This window comes from Aspergillus udagawae (assembly GCF_001078395.1).
Source record: "Aspergillus udagawae IFM 46973 DNA, scaffold_1, whole genome shotgun sequence".
NCBI classification, from domain to species: domain Eukaryota; kingdom Fungi; phylum Ascomycota; class Eurotiomycetes; order Eurotiales; family Aspergillaceae; genus Aspergillus; species Aspergillus udagawae.
Window position 1 is genome coordinate 5,126,340 of NW_025091264.1, and position 25,250 is coordinate 5,151,589.

A 25,250-nucleotide genomic window follows, 5' to 3' on the forward strand; every position below is an offset into this window, starting at 1 on the left:
TGGTGCAGCCTTACTGCCTGAGGACCCAGCGGGGATGCGGCGATTCGTCATTCACGTTCTCGTCGCCCCACCAGCCCCAAAGCGGAACGAACAATTTCTGTCCTTGGCGGATTAGTCAGGCTTGGTCTTGATAAGACAATTATAATCATAATAATCTACATTGTCTTATAGATAGAAAGAATTAAAAGTATTGCTGGAAGGATCGTATCAGACTCAGACTGAGTTACAATGACAATGACACCTGCAATGTCTACTACGTACCATGTGCCTACCTACCTTGTGTCGCTGAGCCACATGGGATCTATTTAGGGGTGGAGTGTTAGGTAGTACAACATTCCCAGGGATAACGTGGGCCGCCGGATGCCGGATGTATTATTTCCAATTGCAAACAAGGCAATATCTGAGACGCTTTCAACTCTGGAGAACCTATGGATACTGTATCTAGTGCAGAAGAACCCAGCCACTCTAGAATTTTCGTCTCAGATTCAGAACATCAAATCAATTGCACCAGCCTTGCAAGGCTGCCCAGGCCCTTCAGTATCATTGGCTACAGTCATTCTCCACTCATGGGTGCCCGGCGGGAAATGCGGTTAGATTGGTGTACGGATGGGTCTGCTAGGGACAGAAGCTGTAATCCCATTGGAGATACTGATTGTTGAATTTGGTTCTCATAGGGTAGTTTGTATTGATCCTGGCCGGGCGTTCCTATTCTCCACTACCAGAGCACTAAGCCAGTACAGCATCTGAGCGCAGGGTACAAAGCCAGAGAGGAACTGGGCAATGGTGGCAGCTCGGTCGGAACCAAATTGCCTTGTGACGCGTACAGAGGACATATCACACACATCAATAATGGCAGGCAAACCACTAAAATACCTTACCAGATACCGTACTCAAAATGATCGCACAGTCATCAGTCCAGAATGAGCAAGGTCCCTCGATCAAGCATACTGAAACAGAAATCAACTATCCAAATAGCGACAGGCTGAGCAACAGCAAAATAAACATAGACATGCTGGGTAGACACAGTTGGGGGAAAGAAAAAAACAACAACTCTCGCATCACTCGCCCAAAGGCATTCCTTCCACCTGATCACTCAATGACCGCCAATTGTCGGCCTGCAGCTCAGAGTATTTCACTCGCTCCTGGCTCCAATCTTGATGAAGTCGGCTGATGTGATACTGACTGCGCTGGAAATGTACCAGCTCATCTCGGATGCACTCTTTGATGAAGACTCCTCTCGCGTGTTGCTGCACAATTGATTCCTTGTCCTGCAGTGCCAGCAAAGCATTGTGTTAGAAGAAACCATGGCATCGGAAAGGAAAAAGCAAACATGAGATCTAGAGCGAAAAGGAGAGAAAAAGAAAAGAAAAAAAGTAAAAAAAAAGACGTTCATACCTTGAATATCGACTCTTCGACCTTCTCAATTTCCCCAGGTTTCACCGCCCCTTGAGGGCGCGACCGCAATTCCTGCAGCTTTCGCTCGTTGCTCTCAATCCGTCGCTCCAGTTGAGGTATGTTGTTTCGTGCGTATCGGTCCCGTCGGTCGAACATCTCTCTCACACTGACAAGGCAATCCCGCTGAAACTTCAAGTCCTCCAGTACACCATTTTCCCATGCCCGGGCTTCGTCCTCCAACAGACTCTGGCTGTTGGAGAGGTGCCTGGCCGTAGCCATGATGCCCTCATTGAGTATAGGAACATCGTTGGTATCTACAGCATATGTATCCTTAGTCACTTCTGTGAGTGACTGCAATGCGAGCGAGAACCGCAGGTGGTCAGCGGCAAGTCCTTCGTTACGTTTGGCTAATCGCTCGAGCAGTGTGCACAAGTTGATGTAGATTTCAGCGGAGCGCTTCACGCCGCTACGAACTGTCTCAAAAATATCCGTCAAATTAGCCGGTAATGAGTCCTCGAGATCAGGAGGGAGGACTCGGCCCGTGAATTCGTCTTGTACCGAGATCGTGGCTTGTTTGCGCCAGACCGAGAGTTCCTAGCTGCACGTCAGTTTCTCGTATGCCATCGATACAGGAAGATCTACACACCGTAGGAACCGTTAAGAACATGACCACGAGTTGCTCCTGGCTTAGAACAGGGTGACGAACGAGTGCGTTGGTGAACCGCACGAGGCCACGGCGCCGCTTCTCAAGGAACGAGTTTGAATCCGCTGAAAGGTGAGTGCCATTGACTTCAAACGACGGAAAGAAGTGAGTAAGCATGGAGGAGAGCTTGTAGCAAGCCTGTGCTCTGACGTACCTGCAATTCTCTTGGGTGGAAGTAAAGGAAGTTGTCGGAATGGGTATCGTTTCTGCAGACAATCTAACAACCAGACAAAGTCACTGTATCGTCGAATCACTGTGCTACCTCTTCTCGCCGATTTCACTTCGTAGTTGCGATGCTGAAACATAAACATGCCCTCCTTTTCAGGCAGCAGGTTGACTATCACAGCCTCCTCCACTTGTGAATTCGTAGCGATGCTGATGCCCGATCGCCCCTGGGCATTGGACTCTTCCTGCCCACTACTGGGAACACCGAGATTTCCAAGTCCAGCTCGGACCGGTCCGCCAAAGCCATCACCAGTAGTTGCATTGCCATAACTCTCCCCCCATCCAGACCCGGAGCTGGTGGAGGGCGCACCGTCTGTCCGCCCGTTCGGACGGCCCCCGCTCGGTACGTCGCGTTGTGTCTCATCCTCGCCAGGCCTGCTGGACCAGGCATTGGTCGCCGACCGCACACTCCCGAAGCCGTTGAGGACTGGGGGCCTGGGTTCAGTTTGCGCATGGTTATGGCCACGGTGTAATTGGGGGCTACCCCACGGATCAGCCTCCAAGCCACCCAAAGATTCTCTGGACTGTCGCGAGCGCGCGGAAGGCGGATCATTCGTGGCCGGGGGAGGAGGGGGAGGAGTGGTGGGCCGTTCTTCGGGATGAGAAGGTGCAGAAGGTTGTTGCCTGTCGCGCAGTCCGTCAAGGTAGGAACTTCTCGGTAGCGGAAGCTCTATAAGGGCATTAGCAGATTTTCAGACAAGCCTATAATGGTAAAGGCGTTATACTCTTGCGTCGATCATCCACCGCATCAAATGTAATATCCTCCCCTTCCTGCGCAAGGCCAATCAGCGCTAAGAGGACGTTGAACTGGCCTCGACCAAGCCCATTCGCGCTATCGCCATCACCTGAAACAACGAGGTTGAAGATCTTGGCCTGGTCGCTGGCGCTGAGCCCGCTGCTCGACAGGATCTCCCGCACAGAGGTCAAGCCCACAACGCCCCCGACACGATCCCCTTCATTAAGCACAAGGTCATATGCGTCAATGTAGCTCTCGGGAACATCCGCGTCCGGCAGCAAAGTCTTCACGAGTTCGTGTCTGGCCGCCCGTTTGTTTGCGTTGCTATTCCAGGGCGAGCTCGCCTGGAAACCGTCGTCATCGGCGAAGAGGGAGGACGAGCCTAGGTTGGCGGAGCTTCCAGCTCCAGCTCCACCGAACGATGGCTCATCCGCGAAAAGCGAAGACCTGGACCTCTGATGGACTGTATCACCCACAGAGGGATCTTCTGGCGACGTCCCAAATAAGGACATTATGGACAATCTCGAGTGCGCGATGCGTCACGGATCCGTTGGCGATGATTCCTGTTCCAGGTTTGGGGAGCGGAGTTCGGTCGGAGGCTGGGAGACAGATGTGGCGGACAACACTAAGGGCCACAGGCAATCGCCGTCTGCAAGTAAATGGACAACCCCAAGAATAGGATTGAGATAAATGACGAGGTTCAACAACCAGCCTAGTGCCAGCTAAGCTCTGCTTCTCCTGTTGTCATAAGGGTACTTCGTAGAGAGCATGAAGCTGAATGAGGCCTGGGGCCCGCTGGTGTGATGTTGTTTGGTGGATCCACCGCAAAGCGCGCACTAGCCTAGTTATTCCAGTCTGATGATAAACAATGCTGGTACACATATGGGGATAGTATCACCTACTATCGACAGAAAGCCTTCATTGTCAACAATGATACATTTATAGACACAGCATAACTCCTAGGTATCTTTGTAGTTCACATATATATATCTATCTAATATACGTCATGTTCGATGGAATACATTCCTCCTAGATCCCGCCATCACCTGAGCTCTCTGACGCAAGATCGCTGCATTCCTTGCTGGACTCTCTCATCGAGGCCACTGTAAAATACCCGGTTCGGACCAAGAGGTCCTGCCACTCCTTATTCCCTGTAGCTAGGATCAACGCTGGGTTTGTACCAGGCGGAAGCCATCGTTCTTTTCGTGTTTCTGCCTTGCTGCCCCCTTCTAGTGCCGCTCGGCTTGCCCTTGTCTTTCGCATTCTCTTCTTTCCATCTGCATCTTCGGAGAGGAGACCGCTCAGCTGTAGTCGGTAATGTTCTAGACGAAGGTCAAACGCCATTATAGCACGGATGTACGGTGCTAGGTCCTCAGAGAGCGGTCCAAGCCTATTTTCAACCGAGGCGGCTAGCCGGCCTGGAGGGGGAGGGAAGAGATGATCGGCTCGCCTGAGAGGCTCAAACGCTGTTAGGAAAGTCGCTTTGGATGTGTCAGAACGTCGCGGTGCGACAACTTTCTCCATGATGTTCCGTGCATGAGAAGCTTCAGTATCTTTTTGATGCTCGTCTCGGAAAGTTTGACCCATAAAGACCTCGAATGTACTTCCAATGCTTGCCTGAAGAGATGAGTAATCGGGGGCGAGATCTGCTTGCAGCACTGGATACCCTTCGATATAGTTCGTTCTTTGCTTCTCAGACATAGCAGGTATTGTGATGTCAATCGAGTCCTATGAAAATTGGAGATTAGTTTTGTATATTTCTTGCAGGGGAGCGGAACGTACCAGCTTTTGGTCGAGAGAGCATCGAGCGCAAAGTACGTCCAGAACGCTCCGCAGATCGGCATAATCGGACTGAAGCTCCAACCTTTGAAGACGTTCGAGGTTTGTGGCGTCAAAATTGGTTGTCCGCGCCGAGGCCACAATATCAGAGCTTGAGTCCGCCATTTCCTCTGCTTCTTGCAAGCTAACTTGCCACCAGCACAATAATTCGTGTGTTGACTCAATGCGGCTGTCAAGTGTGTTGTCCAACAGCATATCGCGACTGAACCAGCCCATAGACGGTTCATATGTATTCAGACTGACGACCCGCAATGGGTCACTATCCTGATCGATGTCTGCGCTTTTCGGCCATCGATCTACTATCCAGTCCAACCCCGATTTTTCGCTTCCGATGGCCATCTGACACCAAAAATTCAAATCCATGATCGTTCTCCGAAGATCCCTCCCTGTAGCCAGGTACAGGTCGTCGACAGCTTCCCTCTTGAGCATATGACCCTCGTTTGCTGCGAGGACGAGAAGATAGTCCACAGCAGGTCGCTGTGGTGGCGGCTTATACCGTAAGATTGCATGAAAGGATATTTCTTCAAGAGGGATGAGGTTTTCGTCGTTGCAAGTGATGATGATGGGACGCTTGGACTGGCTGACGAGGGCCATAACCCCGGACCAAAACTGCTTGTCCTCCTCGAAGAGGATATCCGCTTCTTCTAGAAGAATGAGGGACTGCTTCTGACTCCTTGCTCGTTTTGAAATGCCCTCCTGCTGCGGATCTTTTTGACCGGCTTCCTTGTCGTTCTTGGGTTTCTTCCCAACAGCAGGCTTGAAAAATCCCATGAGCTTGTTTTGTCTGCTTTCGTCCGTTGCTGGAGCATCCAGGCCGACGCCCAACGACAGATTGTTTGAAGTATCCTCACCAGTGGTCACTTTATGCACAAGATGGTTCTGTGTCATGTCACCGACACGCTCCACGATGTCTTTAGCACTCCGCCGGTTACCAGGATTGATCTCGAAAACTTCGAAATCAAGCTCTTTGGCCACTGCGTACACGGAAGCAGTCTTACCGCATCCTGGAGGACCACTGAGGAGTATTACATTGGACGTACGGTGCTTTCCCGCGCCGGATCTCCAAACACCGTCTGAGTCACCCGACCTAATGACCGTCTTTTTAGAAGAGACAGTCACTCCACCAGCTAACTCGTCATCGTCAGAATGAGTAACCTCGCTCATTCCAAAATCATCATCGCTACTGTTGACAATGAATCCGTCAAGCTGGTCTGCCTTTTTGCGCTTCTTTTTCCGCTTTTTGTCGTCACCCTTCTCATTGTCTTTCTCAAGGTCCTTTGAAGGTTTTCCTGTATCCACAGCGGATATCATAAGATACTTCAACCAGTCCCGCAGCATCATTGCTTCTTTGCTCATCTGAAGAACCTGGGCTGCAGACTCAGGAGCATATTTTTGAGTCCACAAGCTCATATCGTATTCGCCTCGATCGAAAGCAGTCAAAGATTGTGGAATTGACGAGAACACTCTTGAAATAGCAGGATGACTGACAATCGAATTCGTCCCATCAGCTAAAGCGGATCCGGAAAGCTCAGGTACTATTGCTTGCTGCAGATCCCTTCCGCTTGCCGTGTGCCTTTGAGGTAAACGTAAGGCTGCCGGGCCATCCTTATTCAGATTTGTCCACGTACGTAGTATACTTTCCTCATCAAGTATCTGAACCGCAGCCATCTTTGCTTTTTTCTGGTCAATATTCAAAGGATATGACAAATCTTCATCCTGCCTGTCTGAGTCGCCGGAAATGCCTCGAATGTGACCAAGGCCCTTAGGGGGCCAAACCGGGTGGATCGATTCAGGGGACTTTGGGCGCGGTCTGAATGAGGAAAAAAGCTTCGGCTGGCTAGCAGATCTCGTAACATCAGGCCTTGTCTCTGGTATTGATGTCGCCCCAGGTACTCCTTGGCTGAGACTTGACGGAGGTAAGGTTTCAGCGCAAGGGTCTGGCTTGCGCAGAACAGGCTTCAAGAAGAACGGGTGCGTAGGTTTTGGAGGTTGCAGCTTTTGTGCAACTGGCACAGGTGGAACGGTTGCCCTGGAGGGGATATACTTTGTTTGGCCGGAGATAATCTTATTGATGAGCTGCCCGATATTTTTGGTCTTGTCGGGTTCGCCGGCGTATCTCAGGATCACCAATTTCTTCACGGCCTGCTCCAACCCTTGTTTCCCTGCTTTGGCACGTTTGCTCCTTCTCTTCTTCTGAGGGGTACCATCCAATTGCTTCGCAACAGGTGAACTCAGGAGTTTCCCATTGGCGGTGAGTTTCATGGTTTTCTGTGGCGGGGAACGTGACTGTAACGACTGACTTGTTGCATCCGGAATTCCTCTATCAGGGTTTGGGAGGTCTGAGGCAGAGTTCGGTTCTGATAAAACCTCACTGCTGGCAACATCTGGAACAGCAGGCGGGAGAGTGACATTGTTGGCTCCGGCATTGGTTTTGAAATTGGTCTTATCACTGAGCGTATTCAATGTAGTAAGTGTCTGATCCAGCAGCAGAGTGTTATCGCCTTGATGTGGTTCATCCTCTGTGGAAGCCGCGCGCGTTCCCTCATTGACATCCTCAGTCTTTCGCCGTTTCCTTCGTGCTGAATTGGGGTCATGTTCTAGAGCCATGGAATCTAGAGATTGCGGAGTAGGTATAGAGCGCGTCAGGGAAGTGTTTGATTGTGTCGAGGATTGAACGGGTAACCTGGCTTCAGCTTCGCCGGGACTCTGGGATGAAACGACATCTTCCGTGGTGCGTCTAGGAATTTCGAGGTCTGCTGATAATAAGTAAACTTGGATGCAGCCATTGGAGGAAGACGTTAACCTCTTTGTCTTTGGAAAAACGGGTGGATAGCTGGCTGCTCGCCTTGTGCCATGGCCATGGGCTGCAGTGCGCTCATTCGATAAGCGGATCAATGCTCATCGCTTGAAGGTTAGACGAGAATGACTCGAAACACGAAAGATGACAGAAAGAGAATGATGAGAACATCAAAGCGAGATGCTGGTTGCTCCACAGCAAAGACTATCAGGCTGAGAGGGGGTTCTGGACTTGGACGACGGAGACAATCAATTGAAGCCTGGATCGATCACCGACAACGCCAAAGTGCAACGCGAAGAAGCGCGTGTTTTTTTGCCCGCGCGGCCCATTCGTTTTCCACCGTACGTCATTTACCATACCAAAGACGCTAGTCCGAAGGAAGGATAGCTCCGGAACTCGGGACAACGTAACGCCGGAAATTTTTCAGAATGCGATATCAAAATGAATTTGTCCATCAAGCTGTGTATGCTTGAATACTTAGCGGCAACGGTCGCGCAACACCAGTATTTTTGTGTCTTTATTTACCGTCATGGATTTGCAGCCGCCTTCAGTGCTGGCTCAATTGCCTCGCCCTTTGCATGCTTCTACTGGTAAAACACAGGTTGGGGAAGTGTATAGTTTGGCCGAATCGAAGAAGCGAAAAAGATATGAGGTCGTTGTTGCGGTCGATGGGGAGGCTGTCAACATCTACAACGTGAGAAAATAAATATGAAAGATTCTAGAACGTTGAGCTAATTAACTGTGCCATTAGATACAAACCCCCAAACTCGTTACCTCCTATGCCGTCCCACCGCAATCCTCATTTTCCTGTCGACCATGCTCAGTGCGCAGAAAGCTCACGAAAAAGTCGGTTGTGAAGAGACAAACTTTCGGGGCTGTGGACCGACCTGAACGACAAATCAAATCTTTTGTTGAAGAGATTGGGGGCACTGGATCGAGTGCGCCTGTCATTTCATCTGCGTCCTTCTCCGTGAGCGATTCAAGCAGCCCTACGGTTTTCGTCGGCATCGTCCCTACCGCTCCTGCAGAAGATGACGAACAGGACTCATTCGATGTCTTGGCTGTGCATCAGGATGGTCTTGTACGAAGGCTGACGTCCGACCTTAAGACTCAGCGGTGGAGTGTGAACCATACGGAGATCGCGAAGCTCCGCTCAACTCACGAAGTCAATTCCTGCTTTCTGGTGGACTTTGACGATGCGAAGAAATATTTGTTCAGAAGACGACAAGATCTATTGGCTATGTCTCTGGGGGATTTGACCGACTCGGGAGTAGATGAGCCTTCAGTATTGCTGCTTATATCACACCCGACCGGCTCGAAGCAGATCGCTTTGAGTGATGTTCAAGTTCAGATTTTCTCTGTTCCATCGAATGCATCCACGGAAGGACGGATCCTCGACGAAAGCCAGAAGCTGAGACATCTTCAAACGATAACTCTGCCCGACATCGATGAGCATAAGACATTCGATAGCAGCTCTCTGCAGTGGCACTTTCATCCCGGGTCTGCGGGATTGAATCTGTCATTCGAGAAGGGTTTTGTCAACATTGATCTCTCTCAGTATGCACCGACCGTGACAACACGCTTCATCCTTGAAGATGAGAGTTTCTCTTCTCTGATGCGCATCTCGCCCCAGTCAGTGATTGCCGCTGGCAAATCGATTGTCGCTTTGTTCGACACACAATATCAATCCATCCAGCGCAGCATCGCAGTGGACAGTGTCCCTTCTGGTGGCTCCAAGTCGCGCACAGTGTTCGTCAGCTACTTTGCTAAACTTGGTGTCGCTGTTGCGATCAAGGGGAACGCACTTTTTGCATTTGATCTGAGCTCGTCGATTAGTTCCCTTAATTCGTCCCTGAAACGGCCAAGGGATGGCCTTCTCATTGATGCCATTGGGCGCGGCATTGGCTCACCCGCGTTCCAGTCGGATGCATCTTCGAAGAAGAATCGCACCGAATATATGGCATCGCTGGGGCTTACGTCCGCTGAACAGGTTAGCAAGTGGGAGGAGTTTACAAAGAAGATAGAAGAATCCGCCGACTCCAAGGATAGCGCTTCGTTCGATGATGCTGTCCTCGATTACTTCGGAGTTGGCGCTCCCAAGGCTTTGCCTGCAGCGCAACACTATGTGAACCCAGAAATGGTGCTCTTTTTGCTATCCAAAATCTTTTCTCTTAGAGAAGCAAAAAGCAAGGACAAGCTGTCAGCTATGTCAGACTCCTGCTTGACCATTGGCATTTGGCCGGAGATGACCTGCAGATGGCTCATTCAGCTCGGACACTTTTGCCTAAGCAGCGTTGAGATTGCGCTGAGAAGAGTTCAGCAGCCGCATATTCTGCCACCACTGCCAACTGGTTCATTTACTCAGGCTGTGATTGATTCCGATCGCTCGCTACATCACTTCATTGAAGTGCTCCAAGGATCGGTACTCCTCAATGCAGACGAGCTCGCCTACGCCCTCAAGGTCTTGCTGACCATGGCTCGGTCGCACTCCATGGTCCTGGAAGAGGCCACCAAGTCTGTGAGGTATCAGGAGGAGACCTCGAATAATACCGGCAATGAGGTTGCTCTGCAGAGTGCCGAAGCAAGCTTGCAAGATATCTTCATAGGGTTCAACACCACGCTGCAGAAGATTCACAACCAACCCTTCCCCACGATCGTGAGCTCCTTCCGCTCTGCCCTCTCCAGATCTGAACTGCTCTCCATCGTCCATCATCTTCGCCTTTGCCTAGCGACTGGAGGGTATACCTCGCGCTTTACCGAAAACCCACCCAGCCCCTTCTCTCCCGAACAGACTACGCCCTCACTTTCTCTTGACAACATTACGAATCTTCTGAACGCCTCAATCGACGCCATCGGACCTTCGGGATGGATCTCCGCGGCAGGTCTCGACGACGCCAGCACGCGAGACCTCGACCTCATCGCCGACATGAAGTCCGAGATCTCCGCTGCGCTTGCGGGAGTCGAGGAAGCTACATACCTCAAGGGTATCCTCCGCGAATACCTCCGCTTCACAAACAGCTTCACATCTCCCTCCACCAAGGGCAAGACAGGCGATGTGGCCAAGCAAGCCGGAAGTCAGGAGACATCCTCCGGGCTCGTCCGGTATGAGAAACTCAACGGGGCCGATCTGATGGTGTTTGGCCTCCCCGAGGGCGATGAAGGGTATGACATTGACGCCAGCGGAAAGATGCTTCCGCTGTCACTCAAGGCTCCGACGACAGACGTGAGCAAGACGAAGGTGAAGAAGTCTACGGGCGAGGTGAAGACCCGGAGTAGCCGTGAGATTGGATATCTGCGACGGAAGGCTGCTGGCAAGTACTCCTTTGAGAGACTTCTTGTATAGATGGGTATAAAAGTGGTGCTTTTTCCTACTTCTCATGTAGATAGCTGTGATACGGCGTTTTGAGGTCAATCAACTAGCTACCTTACTTTGACTACGATCCATGGCAGGACTGTTCCCCTTCACTACAGAATTCCAACATGAGACACAAAACGACAGCCCGATATGGTGACTCGTGGAAGTCTACTACCATCATCGGAAAACTCGCCTCCACACCATGGCCTGTGGCAAGAGCCAGAGCCACAGACAAAAGCCCTCATCTGCAATCTGCACACCATCATCGCTCTAGCTACACCCACACCATGCCCATGCACCGCCCACCACACATCGTCACTCGGCCGATCAATACCACTAATGCACGCCAACAGCACCAATACTGGTAGTAGTCCGTACCGTACGCATATGTCTCCGTTCCAGGGGGCAATAATAGTAATAGTCCCTAACGGCGTTTCTCCGGGTCTCCTTTTCCCACCTGAGTACTGTAGTCTAGTCTGCTTCTGTGGTCGCTAGTGAGGTCTAATGGCAATCATAATGTACACTATGCGAGGCGCTTGGTCATGTTTACTTGCATGGGCCAGGCCAACACAAGTGGTGATCAATGCTTCTGCAGTAGCGGATTGATACTTGGAGTTCTTACTATTCTGTTGCCGTTGGCGGGTTGTTCCAGCTGAGGTAGTATGTATAATGTACCGTGTCTTGATGATAGGCCCGCGTTGTGATTGACGACATGGGCCTGCGTTGGCACATTCGACACTCATAGACTTATCGGTTATTATGTCTCTTGCTGCATATCCAGGATGCTATCGAGCGCAGGTACTCCGTCAGAAGACTTTGTCATAGATCCACTCGGCACGGTAGGGTAGCATCGCACTCTCGCTAGCCATAGATAGCTATCAAGTAACTACTAACGAGGACACTAGCGGCAGGACCAAATTGCGACCAGGAACGGGGCCTTCGTTTGTGTATCGGCAACATCGCTGTCGGACTATTCCGCACGATTCGAGATGTACGAGGACTCTCTCGCTTCAATGCTCACAGAAATACACTATCTACTGTGGCAACTGGCGACTACACGACACCGTCGAGCCTCTGTCTGTGTACACTACCCAGGGATAGTCATGCAATCGGGATCAGACGCTCTGGATCCACAGACGGAAGCACATACATGGCTAGTTGCATGCAGCCGCTATCGGCTAGGCTAGCTGCTGGGTAGCATACAAGATGGCAAATGCTACAGCCTACAACAGCGACTGGGGTCATCAACTGCATTTCCTTTTTGGTTTCTTGCTTTCCTTTGTCATTCTGCCTCGTTCTCAACGGGTATAACCGCCGTCCTAAATTCTGATATGATCTGGGTGACGAACCTGAGGCAGGTCGGTTAGATGATCTTGTCGACTGAAACAGGTACAGGCTGCGACGTGGGGCAAGGTTGGCGCCGCTAAATATCAACAAGCAGACTAATTCTTAGCAGATACATTAGACGATCCTCTCCTCTGACTGTGATACGCCGGTATGATGCGCAGTGCAGAGCTAGCTGGATTAATGTCCACCACCCACTTGGTCAATGCAGTGGCAGGCCGCGATAGATATCTGTTGTTCCCGTCAGGAGACGCTCATCCTGTGGCTGGGACTGTAGAGTCACGGTTGCGGGTGCAAGTATCAAAGGTAACTAGTACCCGCCATCCGTCTAAGCCTAAGTCCTTCACAGATTGTGCACTGCACCTATTCGGTATGGCGCAACAAGACCATTGGGGTGATTTAAGTCTACAATAGTGATGATGCAGAATGTCTAGTCACTGATGATGCCATAGTGCGTCTCATCTCCAGCAATGGCCATCTAGCGGCCCTGGATGTAAGACCATGCAGTAAGCTAATCTACGCTTCGCTACTTACCCACAAAGTTCTCAAAAGAGTAGAAGGATATGCACGAGGCCGGAGAATTCCCTCAAAGCCAGATCTTGACAGATATCCGCCTCTCAAGAGGATGAAGGATCGACAATGCCCATTGTTCCTGGGGCCTGTGCAGTTTTTGTAGATCTGTGGCGAGTGGCCAACAATCGACAATAGCACAGCCTGAAGGTAGAGAGCACTGTAATGGGTAGGGTAGTATTTCAGCAATGCGCCTCAGGCTTCGGAGTACTGAGAACCGATAGCTGATTGCTTAGGCGCTTATGTTGTAGACCTCAGGCAACAAAATGCAAAGCCACATGACTCACTGCGCTCGAGCTTCTGCAGGACCGCAGCACTGTGAGTGGCCTGAGGCGTCCAGGGTCTGTGTCTCTGTGATCATCCGAGGCCCGTGCGACGCGTCGACGTCTAAGATTAAGCGTTATTATTCCCTACATTTGATTGCAGATGAGATCATTTCGAAGTGGATAATTGATTGATATATTGGTTTTGTCAAATACTGTCCTAAATAAACTGATTCTGCAGCTGTTATTCAAGACTCCTGTCAAAAATAACCCCCAAACAAGACGTCATAACGTGGGATGACGAATCAACTTCATTACTGCCTACGGATACTTCCACCGCATTTTCCTCTTTGAGGCATTTTGCTTTGAGAAGTGACTCAGATCTGCGGGCCAGTTAGCCAGGGATGGAGATAGTCTCAATTTTCGGTTTGCTGAGCCTGGCCCCTAATGTTCTCAATTTCAAAGACCGAATTGCTGTGCCAGTACACCTGAAAGATTATGACTAGGATCTTGGACGGACTGAGATGAATAGGAAGCAAGCATAATCATGCAAATCATCCTATTGCCACCAGAGCCTCATTCATTGTTTCTGTTAACTTGGATCTTTTGTTCTCTCCATTCGTCTCTCTCCCAATTCGAGCTTCCTACTCCGTTTCTAGTAAAAGTCAAAATCTGGTTGGACCGAACGGCGTCAAATAGCCAACTGGAGAACAGAATGAGCTCAGGTGGATATAGCTGGGCCAATCCTCCAATAAGAACCAAGCGCGCACGATCCTGAAAGGCTGAGACGGAAAAGAAAAGTGGAAGAAGGTCTGAACCCGAGCTTCGAATTTTGCAACGTGGGCATGACCATTGCTAAATGTTCTGTGCTCAGCCTATTCCAGTTTCTAGAATCCTTAGGACTTCCTGGGGAACCCGCTCAAGGGATGGAAGTGATGAGCTCCTTGAACCGTCCAAAAAGAGAAAAATGTGATTCTGGAGAATTTTGTGCAACCTTGGTTTCAATTATTGAATACGGCCATGCTTACGCCAAGTCTTCAGTCAGAACGCTGGAAAGTGCGAAATGGAGATTCAAGACGGATATTCAACATTCTGGGGAAGAGGCGACCAAGGATCCTGTGACAGGAGGGAACTTATCTCCACAGATTCCATCCGTATTCCCGTAAAGTATGTACCTCGGACTCGGCACGCGAGGACAGGAATGGGGCTTCTCCTCGTTCGCATCAGGACGGATCGCACGGATATAACTCACACCGTAAAGCGCCGAAGGAGCGACAAATCCTCCCAGGAGATGGATCTTACGACATTGATCCAGGAAAATCCCCCACAAAAGCCTCGAGCCGTTAGTCCAGATTGGCTTATCCCCGGTCCCACAAAATGCGTCCAGTATGCAGTACGCTTCCTCTCCTCGTCTCTGACTCGCTCGTTACCGACCTTCCCTTGTCAATCGCAATTCTCTGTGTTGGCCTGGTTCTGGTTCCATTCTAAATTCGATTCCTTCATTTCCAATCGTCCTGTCCATTCCTGCATGGGAACGGTGCGGATTTTACGCCGCTTCTTGACTTGACCAGTCTTTGTTCTGTTGGGGCAATGAATGCGGAGCCTTCCGCCCACCCACACGAGCCACGGAATTGATGGGACCCAGCCTGAGGTCTAAGCGTAACCGACCAAGATCCCATCCAATCCTCTAATCGCTAGCCTTCTGAGCAGTTTGAGACTGCCAATGGGCTGTATGGTCAATTGCCAATTTCTTACCCCTGGTCCACCGCCCATTTCGTCCGAGGATCATTGTCTGAAACGGTTGGGTGCGTAGGTAGTGCGAGTCACGAGGTCCGGGGTACTCCCCGAGGATGATTATTATTGTTCAATTGTCTCATTATCAATGCAGTTACATCCGTCCTTGTTTCGGTATGTTTTCTTCGTATTGACCGAGTATCAGCCATTCTCTGGTTACAAAATAGTGGCGCTCTATCTAGACTACCTCATACATTATTCCTCACAGTCATTGTAAAGGCATTTACCAACTAAGGCAGGTAGTTGCCTTAGTTGCTTGGATACAGAGCTGCAACATATCATCGAGATGCTCAATTAGCTGATAATGTATCCACAGACGGAACATACAGAGTAAGGAAGGATTAGTAAATGTCTATTATTATCTCTCAATTGAAACAAGATGAGCAGCTAGAGACGCTGTGCTCTCCGTCTGCATAAGCTCTCTAGTTGCATGATATTGACCAGGAGACAATTCCAGACTTGGCTTCGACAGCATATTACAATTGAAGTCCATCCTGTCATTGGAAGCAGCAAACATCCCATATAATACCAGGTATTTATTGCTCTCAATCAGCTAATATGGTAGGTATATCGGATACACTCCGACCAGCTCATATTCTGCCGACCGGTCAAATGCGCAAGGTACAGATCCAGGCCTCACACCAACAATCTGGAACATATTGAATCTTTATAATGGAAACGGGGAATGCTAATAAATATCTCACAACTGATGACAGAAACTGAAGAGGTACCTCAGGCGATACCAAGGAAGAAAGATAGCCGGTCTCCGATGTGACGGTACAATTACAACTTCCAGTACTGTCAGTACAGCACTATCGCAGGCTACCTACAGTGGATCCTAACAGCTTCCCCATGACTTTCCTACCTGGTACTAGGCCAGTACCTATGCATCTTGATGGAGGCGCACTAGCGATGAAAGTGTGCCAGTGATCCACTACTTTTATTCTCATTGGTTGGCACTGGGCGATAACGCAGAGCGTCTGCTGTTTCATGGCTCTGGTTTCTCCCGCGACAGTCGCAGAGCCCACTGAAGATACATGGTGTGGACTGTACTCACTACTCAACGTAGAATTCGGAGTAGTCAAAACCCAAGAGCTGTCTCTGATCCTCTAGAAGATCGACTCTTAGTAATACGCGACTAAGTCTCTCCAAGAAGGTCGTTACTTATTATTAGCACCAGGTACACCCTATTCTTAATTCTACACTTAACACACAGCAGAGTGTACAGACTGCAGCACAGAGAAGGTACAGACTTTCGCTAGTCAGATGTGCTTAGATGAAAAGGCGTGGCACAGTACCTATCTCAATCCGATTTAGTCGCTCGTACCCGGATTGATTGCTTGTCTTAAGTGTCTTAAGTGTCTTAAGGTAGTACTTTCACTGCTTTTCCGCTACGGCTGCTTACTTCGTCTACTTTCGATCCGCCTTCTTTACTTTCTATCTATTCTTCTTGTTCTTCTATCTTGACATTCCTCACTCATTGTTTTGTTACTTACGGTCCACTTCCGAAGCTGTTCCCACTCAATATCCTTATCAGCAATTGAGTCGCAGCTATCATTATCCAGCCCGTCCCCATTTTCCTTCGGTTATCTCCGGCTTATCGATCGCTTCAGCCCATCGTCGGTCGAATACGCGCATACCTCTTTCTCCTGCTAAACAATTACGTACTCTTAGGAGGTTTCTCTGAAGCGCTGTCACATCTGCGCAGTGAATGGTCTAAGATATTCGTGAATGAATTACTCTCGCCTTGCCTGCATATTCACCTGTGAGTTGCTATCCTTGGGACTGTCTCCGGATCCCTGAAACCTTAAACCCCCTGCTTATTCAGGCTGCTCTCATCCAGAGCTCACGAACCCGAGTCCCCAGGCATCACTTTGCCACTCTCTGTATTCCGCCTTTTGTCCCCCTTTCAAACAACATTGATCTTTTCATCCTCATCGCCTACGCCCTATTTCCTTTGATGCTGATCTGACAAGAATTTGTTGTTTTGCTGTGGGTGTCCCCGAGCTTCGTTTTCCCCCCCTCCATTGCAATCGCCACCACCACAAACCACACAAGGCACAGCCCATTGTCATCAACCTGAACGGTTGGCGAAATATTTCTCGAACAGCTCGCTAATTCAATGGATTTGTTACCTGTAGTGGTCAATGTCAAGCCTATCCTCATCTTAAACAATTCCGCAGCCTGAAGCCTCAACGCGGGCATCACTACGAATAATAGAGCTGCGCCATCGTCGATCTCGAAGAATAAGCCCGAATTCGAATCAGCTGCTACCTTAGAGAACCAGCGTCCGTTGACACTGGTATCGATACATAACTCGGTTGGTTAGGATGTTACTGGACGCCATGGTTGGCCAGAATCTGGGCAGTAGCCCCAAACTGGAGAGTCTGGCAAGCATCAGCGAGATTCCCGGAGACACGTCTGGTGAGTTTTCGGACAGATCACTCCATATCTAACCCTACTTCTAATGTGAATATAATCATCAGCGCCTACCTCCAAGGACACCACCAAGAAGAACGATACGAACGGCCAGCCTAGTGCCAATACTAATATCCCTCCCCCAAAAACTGACAAGCCCCGACCACATGTCTGCACCACTTGCGGGCGATCGTTTGCTCGGCTAGAACATCTGAAGCGCCATGAGCGGTCACACACCAAGGAGAAACCATTCGAGTGCCCTGACTGCTCCCGGTGCTTTGCTCGACGGGATCTTCTTTTGAGACATCAGCAGAAACTGCACATGACCACGACCCCGTCTTCGCGGCCCAGAAATGCTCGAAGGGAAAGCACCGGAGCTGCTGGTACTGGAGCGAATCGCGTCCGCAAAAACTCGATTGCCAGCAACTCCAATAGCATTCGTCCTCGAGCCAATACCATCAGTCACATTGATGGAGCTTCCCTAGGCATGGCCAATAACGACCCCAATCACTCGGTAGCCGCTACAGGCCACCCAGGACACGCTCATCATCCCAGCATGGGCTCAATATCTGTGGGTTCGAATATCGATTTTCATCGCGGATACAGCGCAAGTCACCCCTATGCCAGCAGCCTTCCCAAGCTCGAAACTCACGGTCTGCCCATGGATCTCTCTGGCGGACTTCGCACCGCTCCTGTGTACGGCAGCTTTGATCTGAGCATGGGGGACTTTTTCATGAACCATGGCACGACCATTAATCCGGCGCAGCTCCACTTTGGTGGTTCTCCACAAGGTTACGGGAATGAGTCGCCGTCGTCGCCTTTCAGTCATGGCTCTCATCAAGTGCAACCCCCCACTGATCCAATGTTGGAGGACGACTTCAGCTTTGACTGGATGAACGGTTTCGATCCGTCAATGCCGTCCCTGGGTCAGAGCAACGACTCCGCCATCGATGAGTCATCTCCCTCTGCCATGAGTACTGGCAGCCAAAGTGGAATCAGCGAAGCCGTGATGGATGGAACCAATCGGTTCTCGATCTCGTCTTCTGGCTGGCAGAACCCTTTCCCGCCACACTCGGCGGGCCCAGCAAATCAGTTCGCCATCGATTACTCCTCTCCGACCCTTAACGATCTAGGCATCCCTCCCGAGACCGTGTCACCCAAGTCATTGATGGCGCAGAACCCGTTTGCTGAGACCTATGCTACTCCCCCCTCCATGACGTCGGTGGGCCAGCCCTTGATGGCGGGACATTCCCAGAGTATGTTTTCATCTTCTATGGCAGCAAACGGTGAATCTCCTAATCCTCTCAACCTGCCTTTCACGAACAGTGCCCTACGAACTCACCATGCCCCAACCTCAACCGATACCTTTACAGACTCCACACGACAGGCATTATTAGCCAGCATGGCTTTGCCCACGGGTCTCCATAATCATCGCAAGTATTCCCAACCAGCCAGCGGAATGATGCCCTGCCGCGACCTGTTTTCACGCTCCACCAACTTCAACGGTTCCGGCCAACTCCCCAGCACACAAGACATGCAGCGTTATATCTCGGCCTACATCACGTATTTCCACCCCCACATGCCGTTCCTTCATATTCCGACCCTCAACTTCCAAGCTCCCGAATACACAAACAACCTTCGTACTCCCAGCGGCCACCTGAATTTGAGCTCTACCGGTATCGCCGGCGGCGGAGGCTGCCTGATCCTTTCCATGGCGGCCATAGGCGCTCTCTACGAATTCGACGCCGCCGCCTCCAAAGATCTTTTCGAAGCGGCGAAGAAGATGATCCAACTATATCTCGAAGAGCGTCGAAAAGCTGACATGTCTGCTGCATTTTCGCGCTCCAATCCTGCCCGCGAGAATTCGGTTCACAACACGCCGCTGTGGCTGGTCCAGGCGATGCTGCTTAACGTAATCTACGGACATTCCTCTGGCGATAAGACGTCGGCGGACATCGCAAGCACTCATTGTGCTGCTCTGGTCAGCCTCGCTCGCGCTGCTGGGTTAACCCATCATATCGATGCCAAAGACCTTCCCCAGGACTACCTGAACGCCCACCTGAGTGGTAAAACGGGTGCCAGAGGTGCGAGTTTTGAATCAGAGGACTCCAATACCGCGTCATTCGGGCCGCCGAAGGAGAGAAAAGACTGGCTGGATTGGAAGATAGTCGAGGAGCGCAAGCGGACACTCTATGCGATTTTCACGCTCTCCTGTTTCCTCGTCTCGGCCTATAACCACGCCCCGGCGCTTACCAACTCAGAAATCCGCCTTGACCTACCGTGTGAGGAGGATATATGGGCAGCCGAGTCCCCTCAAGCCTGGAAGAAAATGGGTGGGCATTTGTCGGCGAAGAAGGGTCTGACATTCTCGTCTGCCTTGACTACGCTCCTGACAGCCAGTCAGCGCGAGCAATCTCACGCGCATTCGTCCTCAAACGATCCAACAAACGGTGTTTCAGCGTCGGATTCTACCGCCACTGATCTGAAGCCTAGTACCTTTGGGTGCCTCGTACTCATTTATGCTCTTCATAACTACATCTGGGAGACGCGGCAACGCCATATGGGGCGGCAATGGACCGCTCGCGAGACAGACGCCATGCAAGCGCACATTGAACCGGCGTTGAGGGCGTGGCAGACTGCGTGGGCCAGTAACTCTATGCATAGTCTGGAGCGGCCCAATCCGTTTGGAGCAGGTCCTCTCTCGGCCGATAGCATACCACTGTTGGATCTGGCCTACATCAGGCTATTTGTAAATCTTGGACGGAGCAAGGAGGCTTTCTGGCAGAGAGACTGGATTGCCATGTCGGACGAGTTGGCCCGCGGCACCGAAGTGTTCCCGTATTCGGACGACATTCCCTCGGACGTTCTGGACCCCTCGATCACTCAGGTGCCAAGTGAGTTCGATCATCGTCGCGATTCGGTGGCCGATTTAGGTGTTGGGGATCTCACTATCTCCAAGACCCCGACTCGGGAGCAACCCATGCAGATCTTGATGGGAGTCTACCGGCCGGGACAATCCAAACGCGAGAAGCACTTGCGCAAGGCTGCCTTCTATGCTGCCGATTCCATCACCATGTCTGACCGACTCGGGAATACGTTTGCCGAATTCACCTGCAGGGAACTACCTCTTCAATCCGCCATGTGTGCTTTTGACTGTGCGCAAGTACTGGCGGAATGGATCACGACCGTTCAAGAACGGGTTGGGCCTTATTTGGGTGTGCTCGGGCGTGACGATGTTGACCTCACTCATGCCATGAACGTCATGCTACTCGAAGAAGAAGACTGCAAGCTTTTGGAAAAGATCAGGGAGATCCTCTCGAGTGTGGAGAGCAAAATGCAGCGGGACGTACAGACCAACACTACCGTGTCCACGCTGAGCGTTCTGCAACGGCTGCCTAGTGTCGTTGAAGGGGGTTATGGCTGCAAGATCTTGATCGCGACAGCAAGCCTCCTTGATAGAGCTGCAGTCTGGCCAGGTTTGTTGAGCCCTTTAATTACTTTTGTTTCACATGGCTAACATCGTATCAGTGACGAAGCTGATGGCACGGTCTCTCGAAGCGCAAGCTATGCGGTTGAAAGAGCGAGCTGAGAACTCGGTAATCGGAGTGAACTAGGTAATGATTAATGTGCTCGCTGTCTGCTGTTGCTTGTGGACGTCCGGCGCGGAAGAAAGATTCGATGTGTATATGATAAAACGGCATGATAGAACGAATGGTTGGCTGGCGGATGACGAGATTTAGAGGCGCTCTTCGATCACGAGTCGATGATGAGGTCATCTCCAGCCGCTGTTGGCTCCACGCATGAGTCGATGGGCGCTCTCCCGTTGAGACCACTTTGGCCAACTGCCTCGATTACGTTGTTGACCTTCGACTGAGCTAGAGGCTAGCACGATTGTCGAATCCTTGTGGTATCTATGACTTACTGAGACGAGACTTGGGCATATTTTGATTCTTTCCTATTGCGTTATCTCTTTCATACCACTGCTGCTCTGCTATTCGGCGTACGCAGTGTCCCATCTGAACCATGATTGAAAATTGCCCTCACGCCCTACTGCTGTTCTTGCCTACCACCGTGGACAGGCGAGTGATTTTCATACCCGCTATTTTTTTTTTTCATGCAATTTACGAGGGCAACGTGATGGAACAGAGATACCCCGGTTCAGCTAGTATTGTTTCCACGGCCAAAAGAGAAGAACGAAAAAGAAAAGGGAAGCTTGAAGACAGGATGGGGCTCGCCTTGATTATGCTTTGTGTGTCCATACCCATGTATTTGTTGTACATAGCAGTTCAATGTTAACGTGATCCTTTATGGGAATGTATTGCAGTAGCTGACTAATAGAAAGACCCTGACGTAATTCCCAAACAAGTCGGACACCCTAGCAAGCCGGACACATCTGTATTCCATATAAAATAGCGCTCATCAGGGCTGCGATATCTCAACTATGTCCATATACACTATAATATAAGTAAGATATTTAGACTATATGTACATTAAAGTATATGAATACTCTTTTTCAAGGCCCCAAAATACTATTCCTCTCTCACAGTATCTAGAAAGTTAATATCACCAAAAGTACAGATGTAATTTATGTTACCTGAGAATATATATATACTAGGAGGCTGTAGCTTATAACTTTATATTACTATAGTAATACCTCATACCTAAACCTGGACCCTGTAGATGCTTGATTGTTGAGATATCAAAGCCTTCAAGTGTGCCATTTTATATGGAATACAGAGGTGTCCGACTCGTTTGGGAAGTACGTTAACTATAGAGATGTTCTGGTAGAGTTCAATGCATATATATTTACATATTTCAATAACGAACTACCTACGACGATGTGGCCGTACTCAGAATGGCGGAGATCTCATCACGTGATCTCGCCTAGAGGAATGCCCCTACTCCATACTATTTATATGATAGTAAACATACACTTTACATAGTAATAAGAGATTAATATCTTTATATCTTATCTTCTTATTCTGTAAGTTATAAGCCTAGAGCCTTAAAGAGCTCTAGTGAATTATTCCTACGTTCTATCTCATAGTTATCTTACTTATTAAGCATTGTGATCCTGCTGGCAGTTATGAGAACTATTATTTGCCAGCCAGCCAGTGGGCATAGTTCGTATCCCTGAATTGCTTCCCTACCTCCTCACTCTTTTGGTTATAGCCTGTAATCCCTTCTTGCCGTGTGGAATGTCGTTAGTGCCAGTGAAGATATATATATGGAAGCTGGGTATAATTGACCCAAGGGGTCAAGGGGTCAGGGGATCAATCGTATCATAGTAGTCTTTTGCCTAAGTTGTGTCGCGAGTTGACGTTTCCCCGCAATTTCGCCGGCTAAAGAGGGTCCAGTCAGTTTTTCTGAAGAAGATCGGCATCGAAATCAGCCTGGAATTGCCGACTGATGGAATGTTGAAACACTGGACTGCTTCATGGTTATATGCGACTGAGACATTGTTGGCCCATTGGACATTTGGATGAATTGATGGCTAAGTCTACTGTTGAGAACTTCCTGAGGGGTTAAAGAGAAAAGGTATTTAAACCACTTTCATTCTGCTCTATTTTGCTGCTTCTTGATTCACTCTCTTCCAAAGCAAATTTCTAAGCATAATCTTACCATGCGATCTCCACTAGGGAAGACAGGCCTCTGGTCATCTGTTGCCTTGCTACTGGCATCGGTGGGCACTGTTGCAGCAAGCTGCAGTCTCCCATCGACCTACAGTTGGACATCAACTGGTCCACTAGCACAGCCCAAGTCAGGCTGGGCCTCGCTCAAAGACTTCACCAACGTAGTCTACAATGGCCAGCATCTCGTGTATGGCTCAGTTGCTGATAACTCGGGCAACTATCACTCGATGAACTTTGGCCTCTTCAGTGACTGGTCGCAAATGCAACGGGCAAGCCAGAACCAGATGATCAATTCCGCCGTCGCGCCGACCTTGTTCTACTTCGCGCCCAAGTCCACCTGGGTCCTCGTCTACCAGTGGGGTTCAAGCACGTTCTCCTATCGGACCTCAAGTGATCCCTCCAACCCGAATGGATGGTCTTCGGAACATCCGCTTTTCACTGGTAAACTCTCCGACGGCGGCACCGCCATCGACCAGACCGTCATCGGCGACTCGAAGAATATGTACCTCTTCTTCGCGGGCGACAACGGCAAGATCTACCGTGCCAGCATGCCCATCGGTAACTTCCCGGGATCCTTCGGCAGCGCGTACGAGGTCGTCCTCAGTGATTCCCGCAACAACCTGTTCGAGGCGGTGCAGGTGTACACCGTCTCGGGACAGAACAAGTACCTCATGATTGTCGAGGCGATGGGCGCCAATGGGCGCTACTTCCGCTCTTTCACTGCCAACAGCCTCGGTGGCGCGTGGACTGTGCAGGCTGGTACCGAGGGAAAACCTTTTGCTGGAAAGGCTAACAGCGGTGCTACCTGGACGAATGATATAAGTCACGGCGACCTGGTTCGCAGCAACCCGGATCAAACCATGACTATTGATCCATGCAACCTGCAATTGCTCTACCAGGGACGCGACCCGAATGTCAACCCCCCCTACAATCAACTTCCTTATCGCCCGGGGCTGTTGACGCTGAAGCATTGATTTGGTGTTGTGTGTTGTTGCTTGGGGGTCAAGTCGTGGTCACAATGAAAGGTGGAGGTTGCTTTACGCGTGTGTAGTTAGGATTGAGCAAGAGTAGGGGCTGATTGTGATTTTTCATGATAGTAAACTTCGGAGAGACTTGAAATATGCGAGAATATGAGAAGTTCTTTGTGAAAATTATATTCAGGGTCAATGCATCCACCTGTAGATTGTCAGATGATCATTATGTTCATTTATAATCTGAAGAAATCAGGTCCCCGTATTTGTAAAGCACAGCATGCTTATCAATGAGAAGGCAGTCATAAGAGTTCTCAGGTTGGATTGTCAGCGATCAAATTGAGGCGGCTGGCATGGAGGACATGATGGTATGTTCTACTCCTTATCCTGCTCTCTGGGTAAACTTAGCAGCCCAGCGCGGGTTCTCACAAATGTATGGTAGCTCATAGTGTAGAATTAGATATATAGTGGTGAGCGTGGCCCCTAGCTTGGAGAGAAGGCAGGTCGCAGCATATGATTGCTCCCCATCTCCTCAAGCTCATGAAGGCCCTCACCACTACCCTGATGAAGTGAATAACAGTATTATGGTTTGCTATTTTACTACCTTCTTTAGTAGTGCGTAATGTTTAAAATCGTAACCTTCTAGTAATTTTCTTCTGCTATACTCCTATCTTTTTTACTAATATACGTATTAATATAATATCGCGGTACAATTAGGATTTGCTCCATGGCTGCCTATTTTGGCTGTACTGCCCTGTGACTAACTACTATATACCCAGGCTAACACTTAACCCCGAAGAATCCATCTAACACTTCCCGAAGAGTGGCATCTGCTCATCTACCATCAACATTTAGGACAAATATGAGATAGCTATCATATCTATGGCGGTCATCACAGTGAGCAATCCATGCCACATTTAGGGCAGTCAACAACCAGAGAACAGCCATCCCAGTTCTGCATCTACCGTAATTTGGCGTTAAAAGGTCACTGTATGATCCATTAAGTATATCAGCAATAGGGATTCTCTGGTGTCCTCAGACATCACCTTTGTCTATATTTCTACATTATGGCCATAAATGGGCTCTAAGTATCACACCACATCTTTGGCCTGGTAACCTGGTTGGTACTCTGGATGATACAACAGTGTTAAATCTCCATGTAATTATAGCCTACATTTGTAGATTGCATTAAGCAAGTCCTCCCATA

At 49.9% G+C, this 25,250-nt stretch overlaps 5 protein-coding genes across 5 annotated transcripts; 3 read left to right on the forward strand and 2 right to left on the reverse strand.

Annotated features, from left to right (window-relative positions):
* Window positions 1-1,058: 1,058 nt before the first annotated feature.
* On the reverse strand, window positions 1,059-3,571 carry mvp1 (sorting nexin Mvp1; the record flags this gene model as incomplete). The annotated part of the gene is made up of 5 exons (XM_043287179.1): window positions 1,059-1,268; window positions 1,396-1,989; window positions 2,042-2,163; window positions 2,253-2,993; window positions 3,049-3,571. 5 exons carry the CDS (start codon window positions 3,569-3,571, stop codon window positions 1,059-1,061), a joined length of 2,190 nt encoding a protein of 729 aa, XP_043143114.1.
* A 517-nt stretch (window positions 3,572-4,088) lies between these two features.
* Aud_001689 (uncharacterized protein) lies at window positions 4,089-7,777 on the reverse strand (the record flags this gene model as incomplete). Its single annotated transcript, XM_043287180.1, has 3 exons — window positions 4,089-4,787; window positions 4,842-7,651; window positions 7,702-7,777. The coding sequence occupies 3 exons, from the start codon at window positions 7,775-7,777 to the stop codon at window positions 4,089-4,091; spliced, it is 3,585 nt and encodes a 1,194-aa protein (XP_043143115.1).
* Window positions 7,778-8,224: 447 nt separating this feature from the next.
* Aud_001690 (uncharacterized protein) lies at window positions 8,225-11,038 on the forward strand (the record flags this gene model as incomplete). Its single annotated transcript, XM_043287181.1, has 2 exons — window positions 8,225-8,389; window positions 8,447-11,038. 2 exons carry the CDS (start codon window positions 8,225-8,227, stop codon window positions 11,036-11,038), a joined length of 2,757 nt encoding a protein of 918 aa, XP_043143116.1.
* A 6,313-nt stretch (window positions 11,039-17,351) lies between these two features.
* On the forward strand, window positions 17,352-21,053 carry amdX (putative C2H2 transcription factor (AmdX); the record flags this gene model as incomplete). Its single annotated transcript, XM_043287182.1, has 3 exons — window positions 17,352-17,445; window positions 17,508-20,915; window positions 20,968-21,053. 3 exons carry the CDS (start codon window positions 17,352-17,354, stop codon window positions 21,051-21,053), a joined length of 3,588 nt encoding a protein of 1,195 aa, XP_043143117.1.
* A 2,009-nt stretch (window positions 21,054-23,062) lies between these two features.
* Aud_001692 (uncharacterized protein) lies at window positions 23,063-24,046 on the forward strand (the record flags this gene model as incomplete). The annotated part of the gene is made up of 1 exon (XM_043287183.1): window positions 23,063-24,046. The coding sequence occupies one exon, from the start codon at window positions 23,063-23,065 to the stop codon at window positions 24,044-24,046; it is 984 nt and encodes a 327-aa protein (XP_043143118.1).
* Between the last annotated feature and the right edge of the window lie 1,204 nt (window positions 24,047-25,250).